General features: G+C 43.7%; 2 protein-coding genes across 12 annotated transcripts in view; both read right to left on the bottom strand.

The window, feature by feature from the left end:
* SLC5A10 (solute carrier family 5 member 10) overlaps positions 1-11,489 on the bottom strand; it is a 66,239-nt gene extending 54,750 nt beyond the window's left edge. The window contains exon 1 of the mRNA XM_007114912.4: positions 11,454-11,489. The gene's annotated coding sequence lies outside the window, so the exon portion shown is untranslated. The remainder of the gene's footprint in view (positions 1-11,453) is intronic.
* Positions 1-20,892, bottom strand: part of PRPSAP2 (phosphoribosyl pyrophosphate synthetase associated protein 2) — a 56,831-nt gene that overhangs the window by 2,087 nt on the left and 33,852 nt on the right. For 7 of the 11 annotated variants that reach the window (XM_055090520.1, XM_055090514.1, XM_055090518.1 and 4 more), the window contains 5 exons: positions 19,359-19,507; positions 17,458-17,528; positions 16,161-16,307; positions 12,265-12,375; positions 7,154-11,535 (listed from right to left, as the gene is read on the bottom strand). In XM_055090520.1, coding sequence (XP_054946495.1) covers positions 11,467-11,535; positions 12,265-12,375; positions 16,161-16,307; positions 17,458-17,528; positions 19,359-19,507 — 547 coding nt within the window. In that variant the 3' untranslated portion in view covers positions 7,154-11,466. Of the gene's footprint in view, positions 1-7,153; positions 11,536-11,641; positions 12,376-16,160; positions 16,308-17,457; positions 17,529-19,358; positions 19,508-20,892 lie in introns of those variants that run through there. The other 4 variants (XM_024127812.3, XM_028499957.2, XM_055090513.1 and 1 more) reach the window with 3 other exon arrangements.

Genomic DNA, 20,892 nt, shown 5'->3' with positions numbered 1-20,892 from the left:
CCTTTTGCGCTCAGAGTAGGTGGTATGGGTCACAGTCAAGGAAAGAAGGCAGGAGGCTGGCCACCTGTCCCTGCATGACCACTTGAGGGCCAGAGCTGGGCTTCAGCTCCACATCTGGCCCCAGATGCTCCCTGTTGGTGGCAACGATGTCTCTGGTTCCACTGGGTCCTTCCTGCTCAGATGCTTGCTCACTCATTAAATCAGTGTGTACAGCCGGGTGGGTCTCAGTGTGTGACATTTGGAGTTTAACCGGGACGCGCGGCCCCTCCAGGAGTGTTAATGAGTGAACGGCTGGCACTCTAGGAACACACTGGCCTGCAAAACCAACTGTGCCTGTCACTCGGTAACCGAGGCGGAGGGTTTAAAGGTTAATCCCCTCACAAGCAGGACTAGACAGGGAAGAAAAAGTAAGTCACTGCTTACAGTGAAGTCAGGCAGGCTCAGACCGCCCCTCCCCAACTACCCTCACCTTCAACAAACTAGCCTCAGGTGGTTTTACTTCCCAAGCCATTGCTAGAAATGTATCGTGAATCAAAAGATCACTCTGTACTGGTCAGAAGGACACAACGGGATAACGTCCAGATTTATTAAACTGGTCTCCTAAAGATGCAGTAGCTGAAAGAACAGTATTTGGTCCCCGCTCCTCAGCCTGAGTCTCGGAAGGAAATAAACCACTTAGAGACGACCCTGCCACCCCTTCCACCTTCTGATCAAAAGGCCTGGGGAAAGGAGGCCAAGAAGAGCTGATGGATGCGGACAGGGAGAGGGTGGCAGTGGAGGAAATGAAGGAAGCCTTTATGTCCCGTTTACAAACACCACTTCTGACACCAAATGTGTGTGGGTTTTCTCCACTCCGACCAATTCTCCATCCTTCTGGACACCAACTGGGTGTCCCGTGACTCAACTCAATTCTGGCATTATCTGCGAGTTAGCGCAGACCCCACAGGCTAAGGGCTCAGTCCGGCAAAACCGCTCCCACTTCAGATGCCAGGTGCAAGTCCTGGGCCTCCCGTACTTCTGCTGACCGTCTGTAAATTGGGAGCTCCCATACTCCTTCTTCAGGTTTGATAATTTGCTAGGATGGCTCACAGAACTCAGGGAAACACTCGATTACTTACGATTATTATAAAGGATATTTATAAAGGATTCAGATGAAGAGGTCCATTGAGTGAAGACCAGAAGAGTCCTAGCACCAGTGTGTTCACCAACCTGGGACAGTGTGTTCCCTTCATCGTGTGGGGTTTTTATGGAGGTGTTATCACCTAGGCATGATGGATTAAATCATTGGCACTAATACTTAGCGCAAGACTGAAAGTTCCCATCCTCTAATCACGCCTTGGTCTTTCTGGTGTCCAGCCCCCATCCTGAAGCTCTCTAGGGGCCACTGGATTGTATACTTTAAAATAGTTTAAGTGGTGAATTTTATGTTATGTGCATTTTACCTTGAGACGAAAATAAATAGGCTTCTGGAATTTAAAAGGCTTTAGAGGTCTTGGCCTCCTGCAGAGATGTACTGAACCAAGGTAGAACCCTGCACCTATTAAGATTTTCTTCAAATAAACAGCAATACAGTAATAGTAGGGGACTTTAATGCCTCACTCTAACAATGGATAGATCATCCAGACAGAGAAGCATAAGGATACGGTGGATTTGAACAACACTACAAAGCAACAGACCTAACAGACCTATGCAGAACATTCTATCTAATGACAGCAGAATACATTATTCTCAAGTGCATATGGAACATTTTCTAGAACAGACTATATGTTGGGCCACAAAACAGGTCATAGCAAATGCAAGAAGAATGAAATCATACCAAGTATCTTCTCTGACCACAGAGGTATGAAACTAGAAACCAATAACAAGGAGAAAACTGGAAAATTCACAAATACATGGAAATTAAGCAACACTCTCCTGAATAACCAATGGATCAAAGAAGAAATTATAGGGGAAATAAAAAAGTTTCTTGAGACAGATAAAAATGGAAACACAACATACCAAAACTTATAGGTTGCAGCAAAAGTAGTTCCAAGAGGGAATTATATAGTAATAAATGCCTCAATTAAGAAGCAAGAAAGATCCCCCCAAAATAACCTAATACTATGACTCAAGGAACTAGGAAAAAAACAAATGGAGCCCAAAGTTAGCAGAAGGAAGGGAATAACAAAGACTAGAGTAGAAATAAATGAAATAGAGAACAGGAAAACAATAAAAAAGATTAACCAAACTAAGAGCTGGTTCTCTAAAAAGATTAAAAAATTGACAAACCTTTAGCTAGACTAACCAAGGAAAAAAGAGAGAGGACACATATCAACAGAACTTTAAATGAAAAAGGAGACATTACAACCGATACAACAGGAATACAAAGGATGACAAGAGGCTACTATGAACAACTATATGCCAACCAACTGAACAACCTACAATAAATGGAAAAATTCTTAGAAACATACGAACTACCAAGATTGAATGAGGAAGAGACAGAAAGTCTGAACAGACCAATTACTGGTAATGAGATTGAGTCAGTAATCATAAGTTTCCAAATGAAGAAAAGCCCAGGACCCGATGGCTTCACTGGTGAGTTCTGCCAAACACTAGAGAATTAATGCCAATCCTTCTCAACATCTTCCCAAAAACATCAAAGAGGAGCTTGAACACTCTCAAGGTCATATGACAAGGTTAGCATTACCCTGATGCCAAAGCCAGAAAAGGACACTACAAGTAAAGAACCAATATCCCTGATGAATTTAGATGCAAAAATTCTCAATAAAATACTAGCAAACCAAACTCGGCAGCATATTAAAAGGATCATTCACCATGATTAAGTGAGATTTATACTGGGATGCAAGGATAGTTCAACATATGGAAATCAATCAATGTGATAAATCACATTAATAGAAAGAAAGAAAAAAAATCATATGATCCCTCAAGAGAGGCAGAATAATAAGCATTTGACAAAATTCAACATCCATTCATGATAAAAACTCTTAACAAATTAGGTACGGAAGGAAGTTCCTCAACATAATAAAGGCCATGTATGAAAAGCCCACAGCTAACATCATACTCAGTGGTGAAAGGCTAAAAACATTTTCTCCAAGATCAGGAACAAGACAAGAGTGTTCCCTCTCCCCACTCCTATCCAACACAGCACTGGAAGTCCTTGCCAGGGCAGTCAGACAAGAAACAGAAACAACAGGCCTCAGAATTGGAAAGGAAGAAGTAAAATTGTCTCTATCTGAAGATGACATTATATGTATAAAAAATCCTGCTTCCCTGGTGGCGCAGTGGTTGAAAGTCCGCCTGCTGATGCAGGGGACGCGGGTTCGTGCCCCAGTCCGGAAGGATCCCACATGCCGCGGAGCGGCTGGGCCCGTGAGCCATGGCCACTGAGCCTGTGCATCTGGAGCCTGTGCTCCACAATGAGAGAGGCCACAACAGTGAGAGGCCCGCGTGCCACAAAAAAAAAAAAAAAAAAAAAAAAAATCCTAAAGACTCTACCAAAACAAAACAAAACAAAAACAAACAAAAAAACCCTGTTAAATCTAGTCAACAAATTCAGTAAAGTTTCAGAATACAAAGTTAACATACAAAAGTCAGTAGCATTACTATACACTAACAACAAATTACCTGAAAAGGAAATAAAGAAAATGATCCCATTTACAATAGCATCAAAACCAATAAAATGCTTGGGAATAAACTTAACCAAGGAGATGAAAGAGCTCTACTCTGAAAACAATAAGACACTGATGAAATTGAAGAAGATGCAAATAAATGGAAAGGTATCTTGTGTTCACAGATTGGAAGAATTAATATTGTTAAAATGTCAATACTGCCAAAAGCCATCTACAGAGTCAATGTAATTCCTATCGAGATTCCAATGGTGTTTTTTAGAGAAATAGAAAAAAAAATCCTAAAATTTACATGGAAACACAAAAGACCCCAAATAGCCAAATCCTGAGAAAGAAGAACAAAGCCGGAGGCATCACACTTCCTGATTTTAAGCTATATTATAAAACTATAGTAATCAAAACAGTCTGCTTCTGGCATAAAAACAGACAAATAGACCCATGGAACAGAACTGAGAGCCCAGAAACAAACCCAAGCATGTACAGTCAACTAATATTTGACAAGGGATCCGAGAATACTCAATGAGAAAAGACAGGCTCTTTAATAAATGGTGCTGGGAAAATTGGAAATTCACATGTAAAAGAATGACACTAGACCCCTATCTTACACCACTTACAAAAATTAACTTGAAATGAATTAAAGACTTAAATGTAAGACCTGAAACTATGAAAAACTCCTAGAAGTAAATATAGTAAAGAAAGCTCCTTGACATGGGTCTTGGCAATGATTTTTTGGATATGACACCTAAAGCACAAGCAATAAAATAAAAAAACAAGTGGAACTATATCAAACTAAAAGATTTCTGCATATCAAGGGAAAAAATCAACAAACTGAAAAGACAACCTATAGAAATGGGAGAAAATATTTGCAAACCTGTATCTGACAAGGGGTTAATATCCAAAAAAAATATAAAGAACTCATACAACTCAATAGCAAAATAAATAAATAAATAAATAAAATTTTAAAATCTGATTTAAAAATGGGCAAAAGGCCTGAATAGACATTTTTCAAAAAATGATATATGAATGGCCAACAGGTACATGAAAAGATGCTCAACATCACTAGTTGTTAGGGAAATGCAAATCAAAACAATGAGATATCACAAAATGAAAATTTCAAAACATTGCTGAAAGAAATTAAAGACCTAAATAAAATGGAAACACACCCCATGTTCATGGATTGGAAGATTTAATACTGTTAAAATGGCAATACTCCAAGTATTTCATTCTTTTGGATGTTATATTTTTTGGGGGGGCAATACTTGATATACGTCATACATTTATTAGTGAATAATTTCCCTCTGAAATCAGCTACAATATTTAAAAAAATAATGATTGCACTATTTGGTCAAGCAGAACCAGGAACTTTCATTAAAAAAATGTACAGGACTTCCCTGGCGGCACAGTGGTTAAGAATCCGTCTGCCAATGCAGGGGACACAGGTTCATTCCCTGGTCCGGGAAGATCCCACAGGCCACGGAGCAACTAAGCCTGTGCGCCACAACTACTGAGCCCGCGCTCTACAGCCCACGAGCCACAACTACTGAAGCCTGCGTGCCTAGAGCCCGTGCTCCACAACAAGAGAAGCCACTGCAATGAGAAGCGTGCACCACGACGAAGAGTAGCTCTTGCTCACTGCAACTAGAAAAAAGACCGTGTGCAGCAATGAAGACCCAACGCAGCCAAAAAGAAAATATAAATAAATTTATTTTTTTAAAAGTACAAATCTGTTAAAAATTTCAATTAGTATACACACATATATATAACATACTAGTTATGTTACATGCTACAAACCAAGGTGAATCCAATGGAATGGAAAAAAACATTTTCTTTTTAAAAAATATTTATTTATTTATTTGGCTGCACTGGGTCTTAGCTGCAGCATGTAGGCTCTTAGTTGCGGCATGCAGGATCTAGTTCCCTGACCAGGGATGGAACTTGGGCCCCCTGCATTGGGAGCACAGAGTCTTAATCACTGGACCACCAGGGAAGTCCCTCAAAGTATTTTCTAATTCACCTTCTGATTTCTTCTTTTATCCCACTGGTTTTTAAAAAATGTTTTCTAATTTCCATGCATTTGTGAATTTTCCTGATTTCTTTCTATTACTGATTTCTATTTCATTACCTTGTGGTCAGAGAAGACACTTTGTATGATTTCAATCATTTTAAATTTATTGAGACTTATTTTGTGGTTTATCATGTGGTCTATCCTGGAGAATGTTCTATGTGCACTTGAGAAGAATGTGTGTTTTGCTCTTGTTGGGTGTATTTTGCTTTTTTTCTGTACATGTCCATCAAGTCGAATTGGTTTATACTGTTGTTCAAATCCTCTGTTTCCCTATTGATCATTTATCTAGTTCTATCCATTATCTTCAGGGGGCGCTTAAGTCTCCAACTATTATTATTAAATTGCCTATTGTCCCTTCAATTCTGTCAGTTTTTCCTTCACATTTATTGGGGGCTCTGTCGTTAGGTGCATATATAATTTTTATATCATCTTAATGAACTGACACTATGATCATATAATGTCCTTCTCTGTCTCTTGCAGGAATTTTTGTGTTAAAGTCTACTTTTTCTGATATTTGTATAGCCACCCCAATTCTCTTCTGGTTACTCTTTTTTTAAAAAAATATTTATTTATCCTTATTTTTTTTGGCTGCATTGGGTCCTAGTTGCAGCACACGGGATCTTTCGTTACAGCACGCGGGCTCTTCTTTGCCGCACGCGGGCTTCTCTCTAGTTGTGGCACACAGGCTCCAGAGCATGCAGGTTCCCTAGTTGAGGCGCACAGGCTCAGCAGTTGTGGCACGCAGACTTAGTTGCCCTGTGGCATGCGGGATCTTAATTCCCTGACCAGGGACAGAACCTGCATCCCCTGAATTGGAAGGTGGATTCTTTACCACTGGACCACCAGGGAAGTCCCTCTTTTGGTTACTCTTTGTATCAAATATCTTTCCATCTTTTCACTTTCAACCTTATTTGTGTCTCTGGAGACAATTCTTCTGCACACAGTATATAGTTGGATCATTTTTTTTTAATTTTTAATTTTTTTAACATTGTGTAAGTTTTGTTTGTTTGGCCACACTGCATGGCTTGTGGGATCTTAGTCCCCTGACCAGGGATCGAACCTGGGCCCTAGCAGTGAAAGCACCGAGTCCTAACCACTGGATCCCCAGAGAACTCCCAGTTGGATCACTTTTTAAAAATCCATCCTGCCAATGTCTGCCTTTTGATTGCAAAAGTTCTATTCATTGACATTAATGTAATTACTGATAAGGAAACACTTCTGCCAGTTTGCTATTTGTTTTCTATATGTTGTATCTTTTTTAGTCCTCAATTCCTCCACCACTCCCTTTTTGGTGTCGCAGAGATATTTTCTAGTCTACCATTTTGGCCCCCTTCTCCTTTCTTTTACTATGTATTTTTAACTTATTTTCTTAGTGGTTGCCCTGGGGATTACAATCAATATCCTAATACGATGTTTAATTTTACTAGTCAGCTTGGCTAGGCTATGGTACCCAGTTTTTTGTCAAACCACTCTAGGTTTTTTTGTTTTTTAAAGACTTTATTTTTTTAGAGCAGTTTTAAGTTCACAGCAATACTGAGCAGTAGGTACAGAGATTTCCCACATGGCTCCAGCCCCCAACATGCACAATCTCTCCATTATCAGCAACCCCACCAGAGTGGTACATTTGTCACAATTGGTGAACATACATGGACACATCACCACCACCCGAAGTCCACAGTTTACATTAGGGTTTACTCTTGGTGTTGTACATTCTATGGGTTTAGACATATGTATAATGACATATATCCATCATTATAGTATCATACAGAGTATTTTTCACCGCCACGAAAATCTTCTGTGCTCTCTCTAGTCCTCCCTCCATCCCCCCACCAACCCCTGGCAACCACTGATCTTGTTAGTCTCCATAGAGACTGTCATATAGTTGGAGTCATACAGTATTATAGCTTTTTCAGATTGTCTAATAAGATTCATTTTCGTTTCCTCCACATCATTTCATGGAGAACTCATTTCTTTTTGCTGCTTGAATAATATTCCACTGTCTGGAAGTGCCACAGTTTATTTATCCACTCACTTACTGAAAGACATTTTGATTGCTTCCAAGTTTTGGCAATTATGAATAAAACTGCTATAAAATTCCATGTGCGGGTTTTTATGTGGACATGTTTTTGATTCCTTTGGGTAAATACCAAGGAGCATGACTGCTGGATAACATGGTAAAAGTGTGTTTAGTTTTCTGCCAAAGTGGTTACTTGGCGTCCCCACTAGCAATGACGGAGTTCCTGTTGCTCCACATCCTTGTCGGCATTTGGCGTTGTCAGTGTTCCAGATTTTGGTCGTTCTAATAAGTGTGTAGTGTATCTCGTTTTAATTTTTAGTTCCTTGAAGACATACGATAGAGAGCATCTTTTCATACGCTTATTTGCCATCTGTATATTTTCTTTGGTGGTGTCTGTAAGGTCTTCAGCCCAATTTTTAATCGGGTTATTGTTTTCTTATTATTGAGATTTAACTGTTCTTTTTTCCAGTCTTTTATCAGATAAGCGTTTTCCAAAGATTTTTCTGTCTGTGGCTTGTCTTTCACTCTCTTAACAGTGCAATTCACAGAGCAAAGGTTTTTAATTTTAGTTAATTCCAGTTTATCAATTACCTCTTTCATGGACCATCCCTTTGGTGTCATATCTAAAAAGTCACTGCCATACCAAGGTCATCTAGGTTTTCTTCTAGGAGTTTTATGTTTTTGACTTTTACACTTAAGTCTACATTCATTTTTTTTCCATGTGAATATCCAGCTATTCAAGTACTACTTGTTGAAAAGATTATTTTTGGTCCGCTATGTTGCCTTTGCTCCTTTGTCAAAGACTGGTTGACTATATATGTGTGGGTCTATTTCTGGGTGCTCTGTTCAATTGGTCTATATGTCTTTCCTTTCAACAATACCACACTTGTGATTATGGTAGTTTTAGAGTTGTCTTGAAGTGGGGTAGTGTGAATACTCCAACCTTGCTCTTCTCCTTCAATATTGTATTGGTGATCCTGAGTCTTCTATCTCTCCACGTAAACTTTAGGATCCGTTTGTCAAAATCCACAAAATAACTTGGTGGGATTTTGATTGGAATTGCACTGAATCTTTTTATTTATTTATTTATTTACTTTTGGCTGCACTGGGTCTTTGTTGCCGCGTACGGGCTTTCTCTAGTTGTGGCGAGCGGGGGCTACTCTTCGTTGCGGTGCGTGGACTTCTCATTGCGGTGGCTTCTCTCTGTTGCAGAGCACGGGCTCTAGGTGCGCGGGCTTCAGTAGTTGTAGCTCGTGGGCTCTAGAGCGCAGGCTCAGTAAGCGTGGTGCATGGGCTTAGTTGCTCTGCGGCATGTGGGATCTTCCTAGACCAGGGCTTGAACCCATGTCCCCTGTACTGGCAGTTGGGTTCTTAACCACTGCACCACCAGGAAGTCCCTGGGATTGCACTGAATCTTTAGATCAAGTTCGAAAGAGCTGACATCTTGACAATTAGTCTTCCTCTCAATGAATATGGACTATCTCTCCATTTATTTAGTTCTTTGATTTTTCATCAGTTTTGCAGTTTTCCTTATATAGATCATATACATCGTTTTGTTAGATTTATACCTAAGTATGTCATATTTTTGGTGCTAATGTAGATGGTATTGTATTTTTATTTTCAAATTCCACTTGTTCATTGCTGGTAATATAGAAAACCGATTGACTTTGTATCCTGCAATCTAACTATAATCACTTATGAGTTCCGAGTTGGGGTGGAGGCATTTTTACTCTTTCAGATTTTCTACATTGATGATTATCTGAGAACAAAGCAGTTTTATTTCTTCCTTCCCAATTTGTGTACCTTTTAAATCCTTGTCTTATTGCATTAGCTTGGCTTTCCAGTACAATGTTTAAAAAGAGTGATGAGAGGAGACATCCTTGCCTTATTTCTGATCTTAGTGGGAAAGCTTCTCGTTTCTCACCACTAAGTATGATGTTCACTGTAGGTTGTTTGAAGATATCTTTTAACAAGATGAGGAAATTCCCTCTCTACTTCTATGTCAGTTTTTATCATGAATGGATGTTGGATTTTGTCAGATGATTTTTCTGCATCAATTGATATAATCATTTAATTTTTCTTTTTTTAGTCTGCTGATGTGATGGATTACACGAGTTGATTTTCAAATGTTGAGACAGCCTTGCATATCTGGGATAAACCCACTTGGTTATGCATAATTCTTTTTATACATTGTTGGAATTGTTCTGCTAATATTTTGTTGAGGATCTCTGCACCTGTTCTTGAGATACTGGACTTTGCTTTATTTTTCTTGTAATGTCTTTGTTTTTTGTAGTAGGGTAATGCTGGCCTCATAGCATGAGTTAGGCACTATTCCTTCTTCAACTGGAGGAGGAGGAGCTTGCAACAATGGGGGAGGTGAAGTAACAACAGCTACCAGCCTCTTTGCACTTCTGTGATCAGAAGCTGATATCAGCTATCAGAGCACAAATCCCTGCTATCTGGAGGAGGGGGCCTTTTTGCCTATCCTGGCTCCCACAAGCTGGTGCAGACTACTCCAGGAACGTGTGCAGAGCTGCCTGCCACAGGGCTGGGAGCGGGGGCCAGGTATCTCCAACTGTACTAAGAGCTGGTTTTGACCAAAATTAGCTATAATCTACCGTCCAACACTTCCCCTGGAAACTGCAAACCTTCAATAGACTCCAGAATTCCAAAATCATCAGATGTATTTGCCACTGCAACTGTCTAGGTGGAGAGACAGATTCCTGGTGCTTCCTACTCTACCATCTTCCTCAAATCCTCTCTGCATGGTTCATTTTTATTATTTCTCTCTCCTTATTGATATTCTCCATTTGGTGAGACAAAATTCCCATGATTTCCTTTTGCTCTTGAGCATGTTTAAAATAGTTGACTTAGTCTTTGTCTAGTTGGTCCAAAGTCTGGGCTTCCTCAAGGAAGACCCCATGTATGGGCCCAACCTTGTTTCTTTACATGCCTCGGAATTTTTTCTTGTTGTTGAAAACTGCTATTTTAAATATTATAATGTGAAAGTCTGGAAATCAGATTCTCCTCCCTCCACAGGGTTTGTTTGCATAGTGGCTTTTCAAAACTGATTTTGTAAAGTCTGTGTTCTTTGTTGTTTGTGGCAACTGAAATCTCTGGACAGTCAGCTAGTGAGTCATCACACACTTCCGTAAAACCCTGAAACCAAAAAAAAAAAAAAAAAAAGAGAGAGAGAGAGAGAACACCTCTCCTAGTCCGTAGATGGGCTGTGTGTCCTGGGGCATGCCTTCAACACTTAGCCAGAAAATTTACAACCCTGCCTTGGCCCTCACTTCTTGCTTACACAGAACCTCAAGGGCAGCCAGAGGAGCGAGCTTAAAGGCTTTCCCAGGTCTTTTCTGAGCATGCACTCAGAAAGCAAAGGTTTAAGGTTTTTTGGAAGAAAGAGTAATCTTTTTCTTTTTAAGGAAGTCTTAATTCTTTCCTGCATGAATTGGAGGGGACTGCCATTACATGACCTTAGTGGCATAACTCATGGGACCCCAGTGTCTCCCAACCTGATAAACTCTAAGGTAGAGTTCTGAGTTCTGAACTCTGACAGACAATGCTAGATGCTTGACACTGACAAGGGTCACATCACTTGCCCTCCGTAACCCCCTCCCTGCCAGCATCTCATTTTCCAGAGCATGCAGTGCTGCATTTTGTTTAAACAAGGAGCAGAACAAAGATGCCACGCCAAGGAGCCACGCCAAGATGCAAATGGCTGCTCATGCCAACTCCTGACCTGCCCCAGTGGCTCACAGCTGGTGTTCCAATTCCTCTCCTGCTGCAGTCAAGTGACTACGCGTCGAGAACGTGCAGGGTCCTGGACAAACAGAACAGGGAACATTACATCCCGAAGAGACTACTGTATCACCCCAAAGCTGCAGAAATCTCAACAAGCTGATGAACATTTCAACATCCACAGCGTGTATACTCAGCTCTCATTTTATTTTGGTTATAAAACAATTGCCAAAACACAAAGTTAAAAAAAAAACACACACAAATACAGTTTTTATTCCTTCTTTTGTTGCAGAAAATAAATAACGGTCACATATTCCATATGCGTGTCTATAAAAGCATTTCTAAAAATGTTAATTTACTGGAATTAACAGCATAATCTTTTTGGCTTTTCACCTGCAGTATCATACAGTATATCATTTTATTTTATTAACTTTTTAAAGCACCTGGGCTCCAGCAACTTTGGGAAAAGGTTGTTTGTGAGCTTAAAATCTTTTTTCCAAGTTATTTTTTTCAACAGGTAAACTGAACACAACCAAGTCTTATTTAAGAGGAGAATATAGTTTTTCTTTTATAAAAATTGCCCCCATAAACTCACAAACACCCAAATGGACTTAAAAAGTCGGGCTATCTTCATAGGAATTAACAAAAGGAAGGAACAAGACACAGACGGTCCCTGTGAAATCCGTCAGCCAGGCATGCACCTCACAGTGCTTATTCTTACTATTCCAGTTTGGCCCTCGAGAGTTTTAAGAAAGGAAAGCTGCTCAGTCATCTAAACCTATGTTTCTGAAAAGGTAGGACATGGACTCCCCATTGTGAATCCGACGGATGGCTTCTGAAAGGATCATGCTTATATCCACAGTTTTAATTTTGGGGCACTGGAGCTTCTGGATTTCATGTGGAATTGTATTGGTAACCACCACCTGCAAATCAAGAGAAAAACAAGAGATCATAAAACCAAGTAGCTTCCTGGCTTGACCTGAAAATCTGATATATTCTCACATCTCTGAAGTGGGTCTACTGTGCCTTCAGCAATGTTTTCAGTCAGTGTGAATACTACCTGTATCTTAGGTTAAGGTTTGAAAACCTTACACCCACTATGACAGCTACAGGCAAAAAGACAGATAACAGCAAGTGCTGGCAAGGACATGGAGAAACTGGAACCCTCATTCACTGCTGGTGGAAATGCAAACTGGTTCGGCTGCATTGGAAAACAGTCTGGAGGTTCCTCAAAAGGTTAAACATAGAGTTACCGTGTGACCCAGCAATTCTCCTCCTAGGTAGACACCCAAGAGAAACGAAAACATCTCCATTTGAAAACATGTACCTGAGTGCTCATGACAGCATTACTCACAACAGTCAGAGTGGAAACAACCCAAATTATGAACAGAGAGCAAAAAAATTACAGGCATGCAGTAAAATACTACATGGCAATAAAAAGGAATGAAGTACTGACACCTGCTACGACATGGATGAACTTTCAGGAAACATTACGCTAAGTGAAAGAAGCCAGAGATCAAAGGCCACACAGTATATGATTCCATTTATATAACACGGCCAGATTAGATAAACCTATGGCAGAGATAGAAAGCAGATTAGTGGTTGCCTAAAGCTGAGTGGATTGAGAAGAAATGGGGAGTGACTGATGATGGGTAGGGAGTTTCTTTGAGGGGGGATGAAAATGTTCTAAAAGTGATTGTGGTAACGGTCACACAATTCTGTGAATATACTAAAAACTACCGAAGCATACACTTTAAACGTGTGAATCATATGGCATGTGAATTACAGACATCCCCCACAGCCCCCATGCGAGGTTTCACTTTCCACAGTTTCAGTTACCCACGGTCAACCTCACTCTGAAAATACTACATGGAAAATTGCAGAAATAATTTATACGTTTAAAATTGTGCGCTGTTCTGAGTAGTGTGACGAACTCTTGGGCCATCTCACTCCGTCCGGGATGTGAATCGTCCCTTTGTCCAGGAGATCCCGCCCGTTAGTCACTCAGCAGCCATCTCGGGTATCAGACCACAGTGCTTGTGTCCAAGTGATACTTATTTTACTTAATTTTCCAAAAGTAGTGAGGCTGGCAATTCAGATACTCTAAAGAGAAGCTGTGAAGTGCTTCCTTTAAGCGAAAAGGCAAAAGTTCTTGACTTAAGGAAGGAAAACTGGGTGCTGAGATTGCTAAGATCTATGGTAAGAATGAATCGTCCATCCGTAAACTTGTGAAGAAGGAAACAGAAATTCATGCTAGTTTTGCTGTCACATATCAAATTGCAAAAGTTGCGGACACAGTGTGTGAAAGTGCTTAGTTAAGATGAAAACGGCATTAAATTTGCACAAGAAGGTATACTGCCATAATTATTCTGTTTTATTATTAGTTATTACTGTTAATTTCTTACTGTGCTTAATTAATAAGTTAAACTTTATCATAGATATGTATGTACAGGAAAAAAACAGACTATACATAGGGTTTAGTACTATCCTTGCATGGTTTCAGGCATCCACTGGGGGGCCTTGGAAGGTATCCCCTGTGGATAAGGGGGGACTACTGTATAATGTCAATAAAGCTGCTATTTTAAAAAGATTTGCTGAAAATCAAAAAAGGAGAAACAATCATTTTTCAACAGCTACAAATGGAAAAAAAAATACTCAGCCTTCTTAAAAAAACAGATGGGAATATTTTTAAAGTTATTATTTATAATACATACTCCCTACTTCCAAAATAAGCCTCAAGACAGCTTATAATAAAAAACGTACATACACCATGAGATTGCTGAAACAGACGGACGATCAGGAATCATTCAGAACCAGCAGCAGGGCCATGAAAACCTAGCCCATCGTTATTACTGTGTGACTCCTTTTCTGTTTGACCTTCCTGGTAACTAAGGCAAACACGGGAACGTGAAGGGTCATGTAAGTCTCATGACCTGTAAAAGAACAGTTCCCAAAGGAAAAACACCTACCCACTGGTATCAAACACAGAATCTTCTGCCCCATCCACACGGCATCAGTGTGAAGGGCGACCCCAGGCAGGGCTGCACCTGCTCTGAGCACAATGCCTCGGGGACAGTGCCCCCAGGAGGGACTGTACCACCTGGTCACCTTGGAGGGTCAGTTTTCTCACTAGATAACCACCCTCAGTCGGGAATGAATTTTCCAAATGTATTCTAACCACTTTTAAAAACAACAGCTTTATGGTGATATAATTCACATACTATACAATTTGCCCATTTAAAGCATACAACTCAATGACTTTCGGGATACTCAAGAGTTGTGATTAGTATCTCTCCCAAAAGAAACGCCGTACCCCCTGTGGCCACTCCTCATTTCACCCTTCCTCAAATCCTGGCAACCACCAATCTATTGACTTTATAGAGGCCTATTCTGGACGTTTCATTTAACTACTTTTAACTAAAAAAACAACAAGAAAAACACTTCAAATCCTGATTTATCAACTCCAAGCCCTCCTTACTGGCTCCTCTTCTGGAAGACAGGGAGATCAGCCTCTCTCCACTTCTCCCACCCCCCACCCTGTCGACCCTGCTGTTACTTTTACATTGTGCATAGCTTTATCATCTACTGGGCAACCGTGCTTTGTCTACAGGTTTATATGGAACCCAGCTTATCCATCAGTTACCGACCCGACTCCCCGGTATGGGTGTCAGTGACTGAGCCCCCATGGCCCCTGCAGAGCCCCCCTGCTGGCCTAGGACGTGCGACCTCCACGTCCGGGGCTTCACGCGTCCTCTCCAAAGTCCACTCTGTTCCGAGGGCCTGGCTGCAGCAGCCCCCCGCACGCTCTCGCTAACCTGCCCGTGCACAGCACCCGCGAGAACCCCACCTAGCGCCACGCGGACAGACCCGTGAGCACTGCCGTGGGCCTGAAGTCTTCCCGCTTGACGTGTGTTCCGTGCAGCAGAGAAAGGAGGCCGGATCGAGCTAAGCCGTGCGAGCCTGGCTTTCTCTCCGTGCTAAAGCACCCTGAACCCAGCGGAGATGATGAGCACGGGCCAGGCTCAGGGAGAGTGACTGCTGAAGAGGAAGTGTGGGCCTCAGAAACGGAAAAGAAGTCCGACTAATTTAAGATGCAATACCCAGGAATATACAGGAGACAGCATTTCTGCTTCTTAAAAGATAATAAAAACGTGATTCACACAATCAACCCCCACAGCTAGCTGGCCCCTGGAATGAGGGGTGGACAAAGGAGGGTGAGGAAACCTGGCTGGCCTCACTTTAGCCACCCTGGGAGCTGCAGGCAGTTTAGGAAGGTGGCCCCGTGTGCCTTCCTCTCCCCGACGTCATGCCACGGGCGTCTGTACCAGGGAGGGAGCTGGGCTTTAGCATCGGGTAAACTAGGGTCTGAACCCTACGAGCTTGGGCTCGTAGCTGCCTGACCTTAAGAAGTCACTGAACTTTTCTGGTGCACAATTTCTCACTCTCCCTGCAGGGCTGTGCCGGAGCTCAGGGACGGCATGTGCCCAGCATTAGGCTGTGCCGTCAGGGCCAGGGGCTCCACTTACGAGAGTCACTAAAACTATCACCCACTGCCACGGGCAGAACACAAAGGCTGCAGGCAGTGACACGCAAACAGAACCCACTCTTAACTACAGAGCAGCTCACTCTCCACCTGCTCCCGTGACCACAGGTTGGGACGGGCACGGGCACCAGGCAGCTGTGCCCACACTCAGCCCGGCTCTGTTACCTCATCGATGGCAGATTCCTCGATCAGTCGAGGGGCGTCGGAGGATAACAAGCCGTGAGTCGCCATCACGAAGATCTTATACGCACCCCTTTCCTTCAGGGTCTCTGCCGCAGCGAGGAAGCTGTCCACATCATCAATAATGTCGTCCTGGCATTACAGATGCAGCAAAAGACATGAACACTTTTGTAAAGGTGGGTCTAGACCACGGGGGAAAAGGCTGGACTAATTCTACTGTGACACACCTGCTGTCCACGTTGACGTGTCCAGACAGCGAGGTCACCGGGCTCCCGCTGCATTCCCTCCAGGCCTCCCACAGTGCAGGACAGGCGCCCTGGGCCTACAGTTCTCTATCCCTACCGTCTAGAGCTACCTCCCACCAGGCAGGTGCTCCAGAAATACTCACCCTAGATTTTTTTTAATGCATAGTAAAGCACCTGTTAGAAGATGCTTTTGACTCTAGGTGGTTCTTTCCTCTTTTCTTGCTACTTTTCCTTATTTCCTAAATTTTCTGCACTGGGTGGATGGGAAATGTGTTTTTTCCATATATTTTTATAACGGGAAAAATAATAATTATTATTATTTTAACACAATACTCAGTCCAGTGGTTTCTAATCTCACAGACTCCCAGTATGAGATAATAGAAGATATATACATTGGTCTCTTCTAAAGCCCTTTTACATGTTTTAGCGGGAAGGGCACTAGAGGAACCTCCTGTCCTGATGAGATGACGCCGGGTGGGCTCCTGGATGGGGACGGGTCACCAGAAAGACCAGGGAAGCTTGGAATCCGAAGCACCCGCGCGGCCAGCCCCAACTCCTCCAGAGAGGGGAGGGGGCTGGAAAGGGGGTTACTGATCCATCAGGCCTCCAGGAAGAAGCCCCCATAACATCCCAGTAGCACGGGGTTCGGGGAGCAAACCAGGTGGGTGAACATTCCACACCGAGTGGGTGATGCACCCCAACTCCACGGGGACCCTCCCCAGCCTTGCCCCGTGCCTCTATCTGGCTGCTCATCTGTGTCCTCTGTCACATCCTTTCACGACCCGGTGAGCCTAAGCGTCTCGCTGAGTTCTGCGAGCTGCTCCAGTCCAGAGGGGTCTTGGCAGCCTCGGATACGTAGGCAAGCCGGACAGAAGCTGTGGGTCACCTGGCGAGTCTCAGTTTTCGGACCAAAGCAGACATTCAGCACAAGGCGCCCGTGAGACCTACCTGGCACCGTCCCCAGCATGACCGGCAAGCCAGTCAGCAAAGCACCAGCGGCAAGCGCGACAGAGTGACAGGAAGAGAGGCCTGCGTACCACAATGACGGCGGTCCTTCCTCCCACGTCACCGACCACTGTGATCGGGGGCTTCTCCTTGGGGATCAGCACTGCCCAGGACAAAACACGCACACACGTTTCTCGGTTAAGAGCCAAGCCGAGGCCTTAGCAAGTTACTGTCTCATGACAGAGGCCCAAGAGACCAGCAACAGAAGGGAGCTTCCCCCACCCGATAAAGGGCAACTATGGAAACGTCATATGTGATGAAAGACCTTTCCCCTAAGATCAGGGACAAGACAAGGGTGCCCACTTTCACCACTGCTATTCAACAGAGCACCGGAAGTGCTAGCCAGGGCAGTCAGGCAAGAAAAAGAAATAAAAGGCATCCAGATCGGACAGGAAGACTTAGAACTGTTAAGACGGTAATGCCCCCCAAGTGATCTAGAGACTCAATGCACCCCGCCAGAATCCCAACCTCTTTTTCTGCAGAAATAAACTGACCCTAAAGTGCAAAGGACCCCAAAGAGCAAAAACAACGTGAGGGACTCACTGCCCTCAGGAGCGTTCTGCCGCCACCTTATCCCCATGTCTTCCCTCCAGGGAGCTTCAGTGGTCAGGGTGGCGTCCTTCCTGGCCACCCGCGGCCACACACAAAGCCCAGCCCTGCCTCTGCCATCCTGTCCCCAGCTGAACCCATGCCTGAATGCCTTCAACGTCCACCTCAGCTAACCAGGATCCCCAAGGCCCAGCTGCAATCTCGCTCCTTCATGGCCACCCCAGGACCGTTTTTCCTTCTACGAGGTTTTTTGTTTATAAATGAGCAAACTCCTAGGCAAAGTGAGAACCCGAAGGGGTCCAGGATACACCACAGTGGCATGAAAATTATTTTAAGCTGAAGGCGTTTGAATTCCTGAAGTCCCTTATCTGCCTAAAAGCAGAGCTCCCCAAAAGAACTCAAAAGAATTCAGTTGTCCTAAACCCCTTCCCAGCAACAACCGCAGGAAGACTGACTCTCATCACCCAGACCAGAAGTCGGCACCACTCCTACACAGACACTGTCACACGCCAGCCTGTCTCCCACCCACCCTCCCTACGAGCCACTGGCCCTCCCATCAGAGCCCTTCCTCCGCTCCCCTTCCCCTACGAAGACCATATACAAGCCCCGAATTCCAACCTCCTCTTAAAATCTATCTCTTCTCTTCCTGATCTGTCTTTTGTCAGTTTTATTTGCAGCCTCCTGAGCACTGAAGCTACAGAGGGTAGAGGAAACGTCTTCTCTTCCCAGCAGACTCAAACAAAAGCAGGATTTTTTTTTAACTGAAAAGATGTTATTAAAGCTTGAGGGAAGTTTCTTAAAAACAAAAACAAATTCATGCATAACTCTACCACCCAGACACAACCACGTTCATCCTTCATATTCCCTCCTGGCCCTGGGAAAAGAGAGGCCTACACTCTTGCATTCTGCCTTTTTCACATACATTCCACAGACTTTTCTCTTGTTTCCAGAGTCTTAATGATTTCAAAGGGCTGCATAGTGAGTTGTGCTGATACGACATTCTTCACCAAGCCCAGCCCCCCGGTGAACCATTTAGACTTTTCCAATATTTTGCGTTAGAAATAACACGACAGTGAATAACTTGTGCACCAAAAGCCTTCTGCTTGTGTTAAACTCTACTCTAGGGCACGTTACTGAACGAACAAGTGAAATCCCTGACGTGCCACAGATGGCTCTAAACTGAGCATGTGCACGGGTCTTGCTATGACCAGACAGACTGCTTCTAAGAGGCCACCAGAAGTTCACCTGTCGCAGCCAGGCCACAAAAGGGATCAGTTTTTGCCAATTTAAAAAACAAAAAGAGAAGCAGCACTTCACATTCGAAAAAAAAATTAAGGCAGCCCTAAAATCAAAGAGGAAAGCGAGCCGGGGGCGGCACCCTTACTGGGGATGTCCAGGCTGGGGTGGATGGCGGCGGCGCTCCTGACCGCGGGCGGGGAGTGCCGCCCGTCCACCAGGTCGGACTCGGCGTCCTGCGCTTCTCCGTGAATCACCGCGATGCCCAGGCGCAGGCGCTCAGCAAAAGACTGTGCCCTGGGGGAGAGCAGGAGACCCGTTCACCATCACGCAAAGCTGGTTTCTGATAACAGCTACGGAGAAACATCACGGGAACTTTAAACAGGTGGTTTCCAGAAGGGTTAAGGAAAAAGGAGAATGAATACTCTTAGACTCCCAGAATCCAAGACCAAGTGCGGAGACGCCACGTGACCACACATCTCCCTGGCAGCTGGGCCTGGTGTGCACTCGGCCAGCAAGTGAGCCCGTGTAAGTTGTAAGTTAGTTCACCTCCTCTAAGCCTCCGTTTCCTCCCTTGGAATTGCTATTTAATTCTACCTATCTACCTAGTTAACAGTGAGAACCAACCACATGATACAAAGTGCACTAACTACTCATCAGAGTATGAAGCATCAAGGTTTTGTTGTGTAACTGAGATACGAGACACTGTACACACTTAAACCATATGATTTCGTAAGCTCAGATGTATTTCTATACCCGTACAACTGTCAGCACAACCAAGTCACTGAAAGTATCTACCCCTGCCAAACGTCACCTGTGCCCCTCTGCAATTTCTCCTTCCAGCATCAGCTACCAGTGGGCTGCTTTCTATCACCATAGTTTTACCTTTTGTAGAATGTCGTAAGTGGAATCGGAGTCTGTACTCCTTTTTCGTCTTACTTTGTTCACTCGGCGTAACAGTTTGGAGATTCACCCACATCACACATTCATCAAGACAGCATCCCTGGGGCCCCCCCTGGTGGCGCAGTGGTTGGGAGTCCGCCTGCCGACGCAGGGGACGCGGGTTCGTGCCCCGGTCCGGGAGGATCCCACGTAGGCCAGGTCCCGGCAAGGGGAGAGGCCCCAACATAAGAGGCCTGCGTACAGAAAAAAAAAAAAAAAAAAAAAAAAAAAGACAGCATCCCTTACATCGCTGAGTAACAGTCCATGGTGTGGGTCTATCACTATTTGTCCATTTACTTGTGGATGGACCTTTTTTTTTTTTTTAAAGATTTATTGTTTATTTCATTTATTTTTTGGCTGCATCGGGTCTTAGTTGCAGAATGCGGGATCTTCACTGAGGCATGCGGGATCTTTCTTTGCAGGGCATGGGCTTCTCTCTAGTAGTGGCGTGTGGGTTTTCTTTCTCTAGTTGTGGTGCGCGGGCTCCAGAGGGCGTGAGCTCTGTAGTTTGCGGCACATGGGCTCTCTCACTGAGCTTAGCAGTTGTAGCACATGGGCTTAGTTGCCCCACGGCATGTGGGATCTGACCAGGGCTCGAATCTGTGTCCCCTGCATTGGCAGGCGGGTTCTTAACCACTGCGCCACCAGGGAAGTCCCTGGATAGATTTTTTTTTTTTTTTTTTTTGTGTGGTACGTGGGCCTCTCACTGTCGTGGCCTCTCCCGTTGCGGAGCACAGGCT

The sequence above is a fragment of the Physeter macrocephalus genome, chromosome 14 (genome assembly GCF_002837175.3).
Source record: "Physeter macrocephalus isolate SW-GA chromosome 14, ASM283717v5, whole genome shotgun sequence".
NCBI classification, from domain to species: domain Eukaryota; kingdom Metazoa; phylum Chordata; class Mammalia; order Artiodactyla; family Physeteridae; genus Physeter; species Physeter macrocephalus.
Note: the sequence above shows the minus strand (reverse complement) of the source record. Positions and strands in the feature narration are given on the sequence as shown.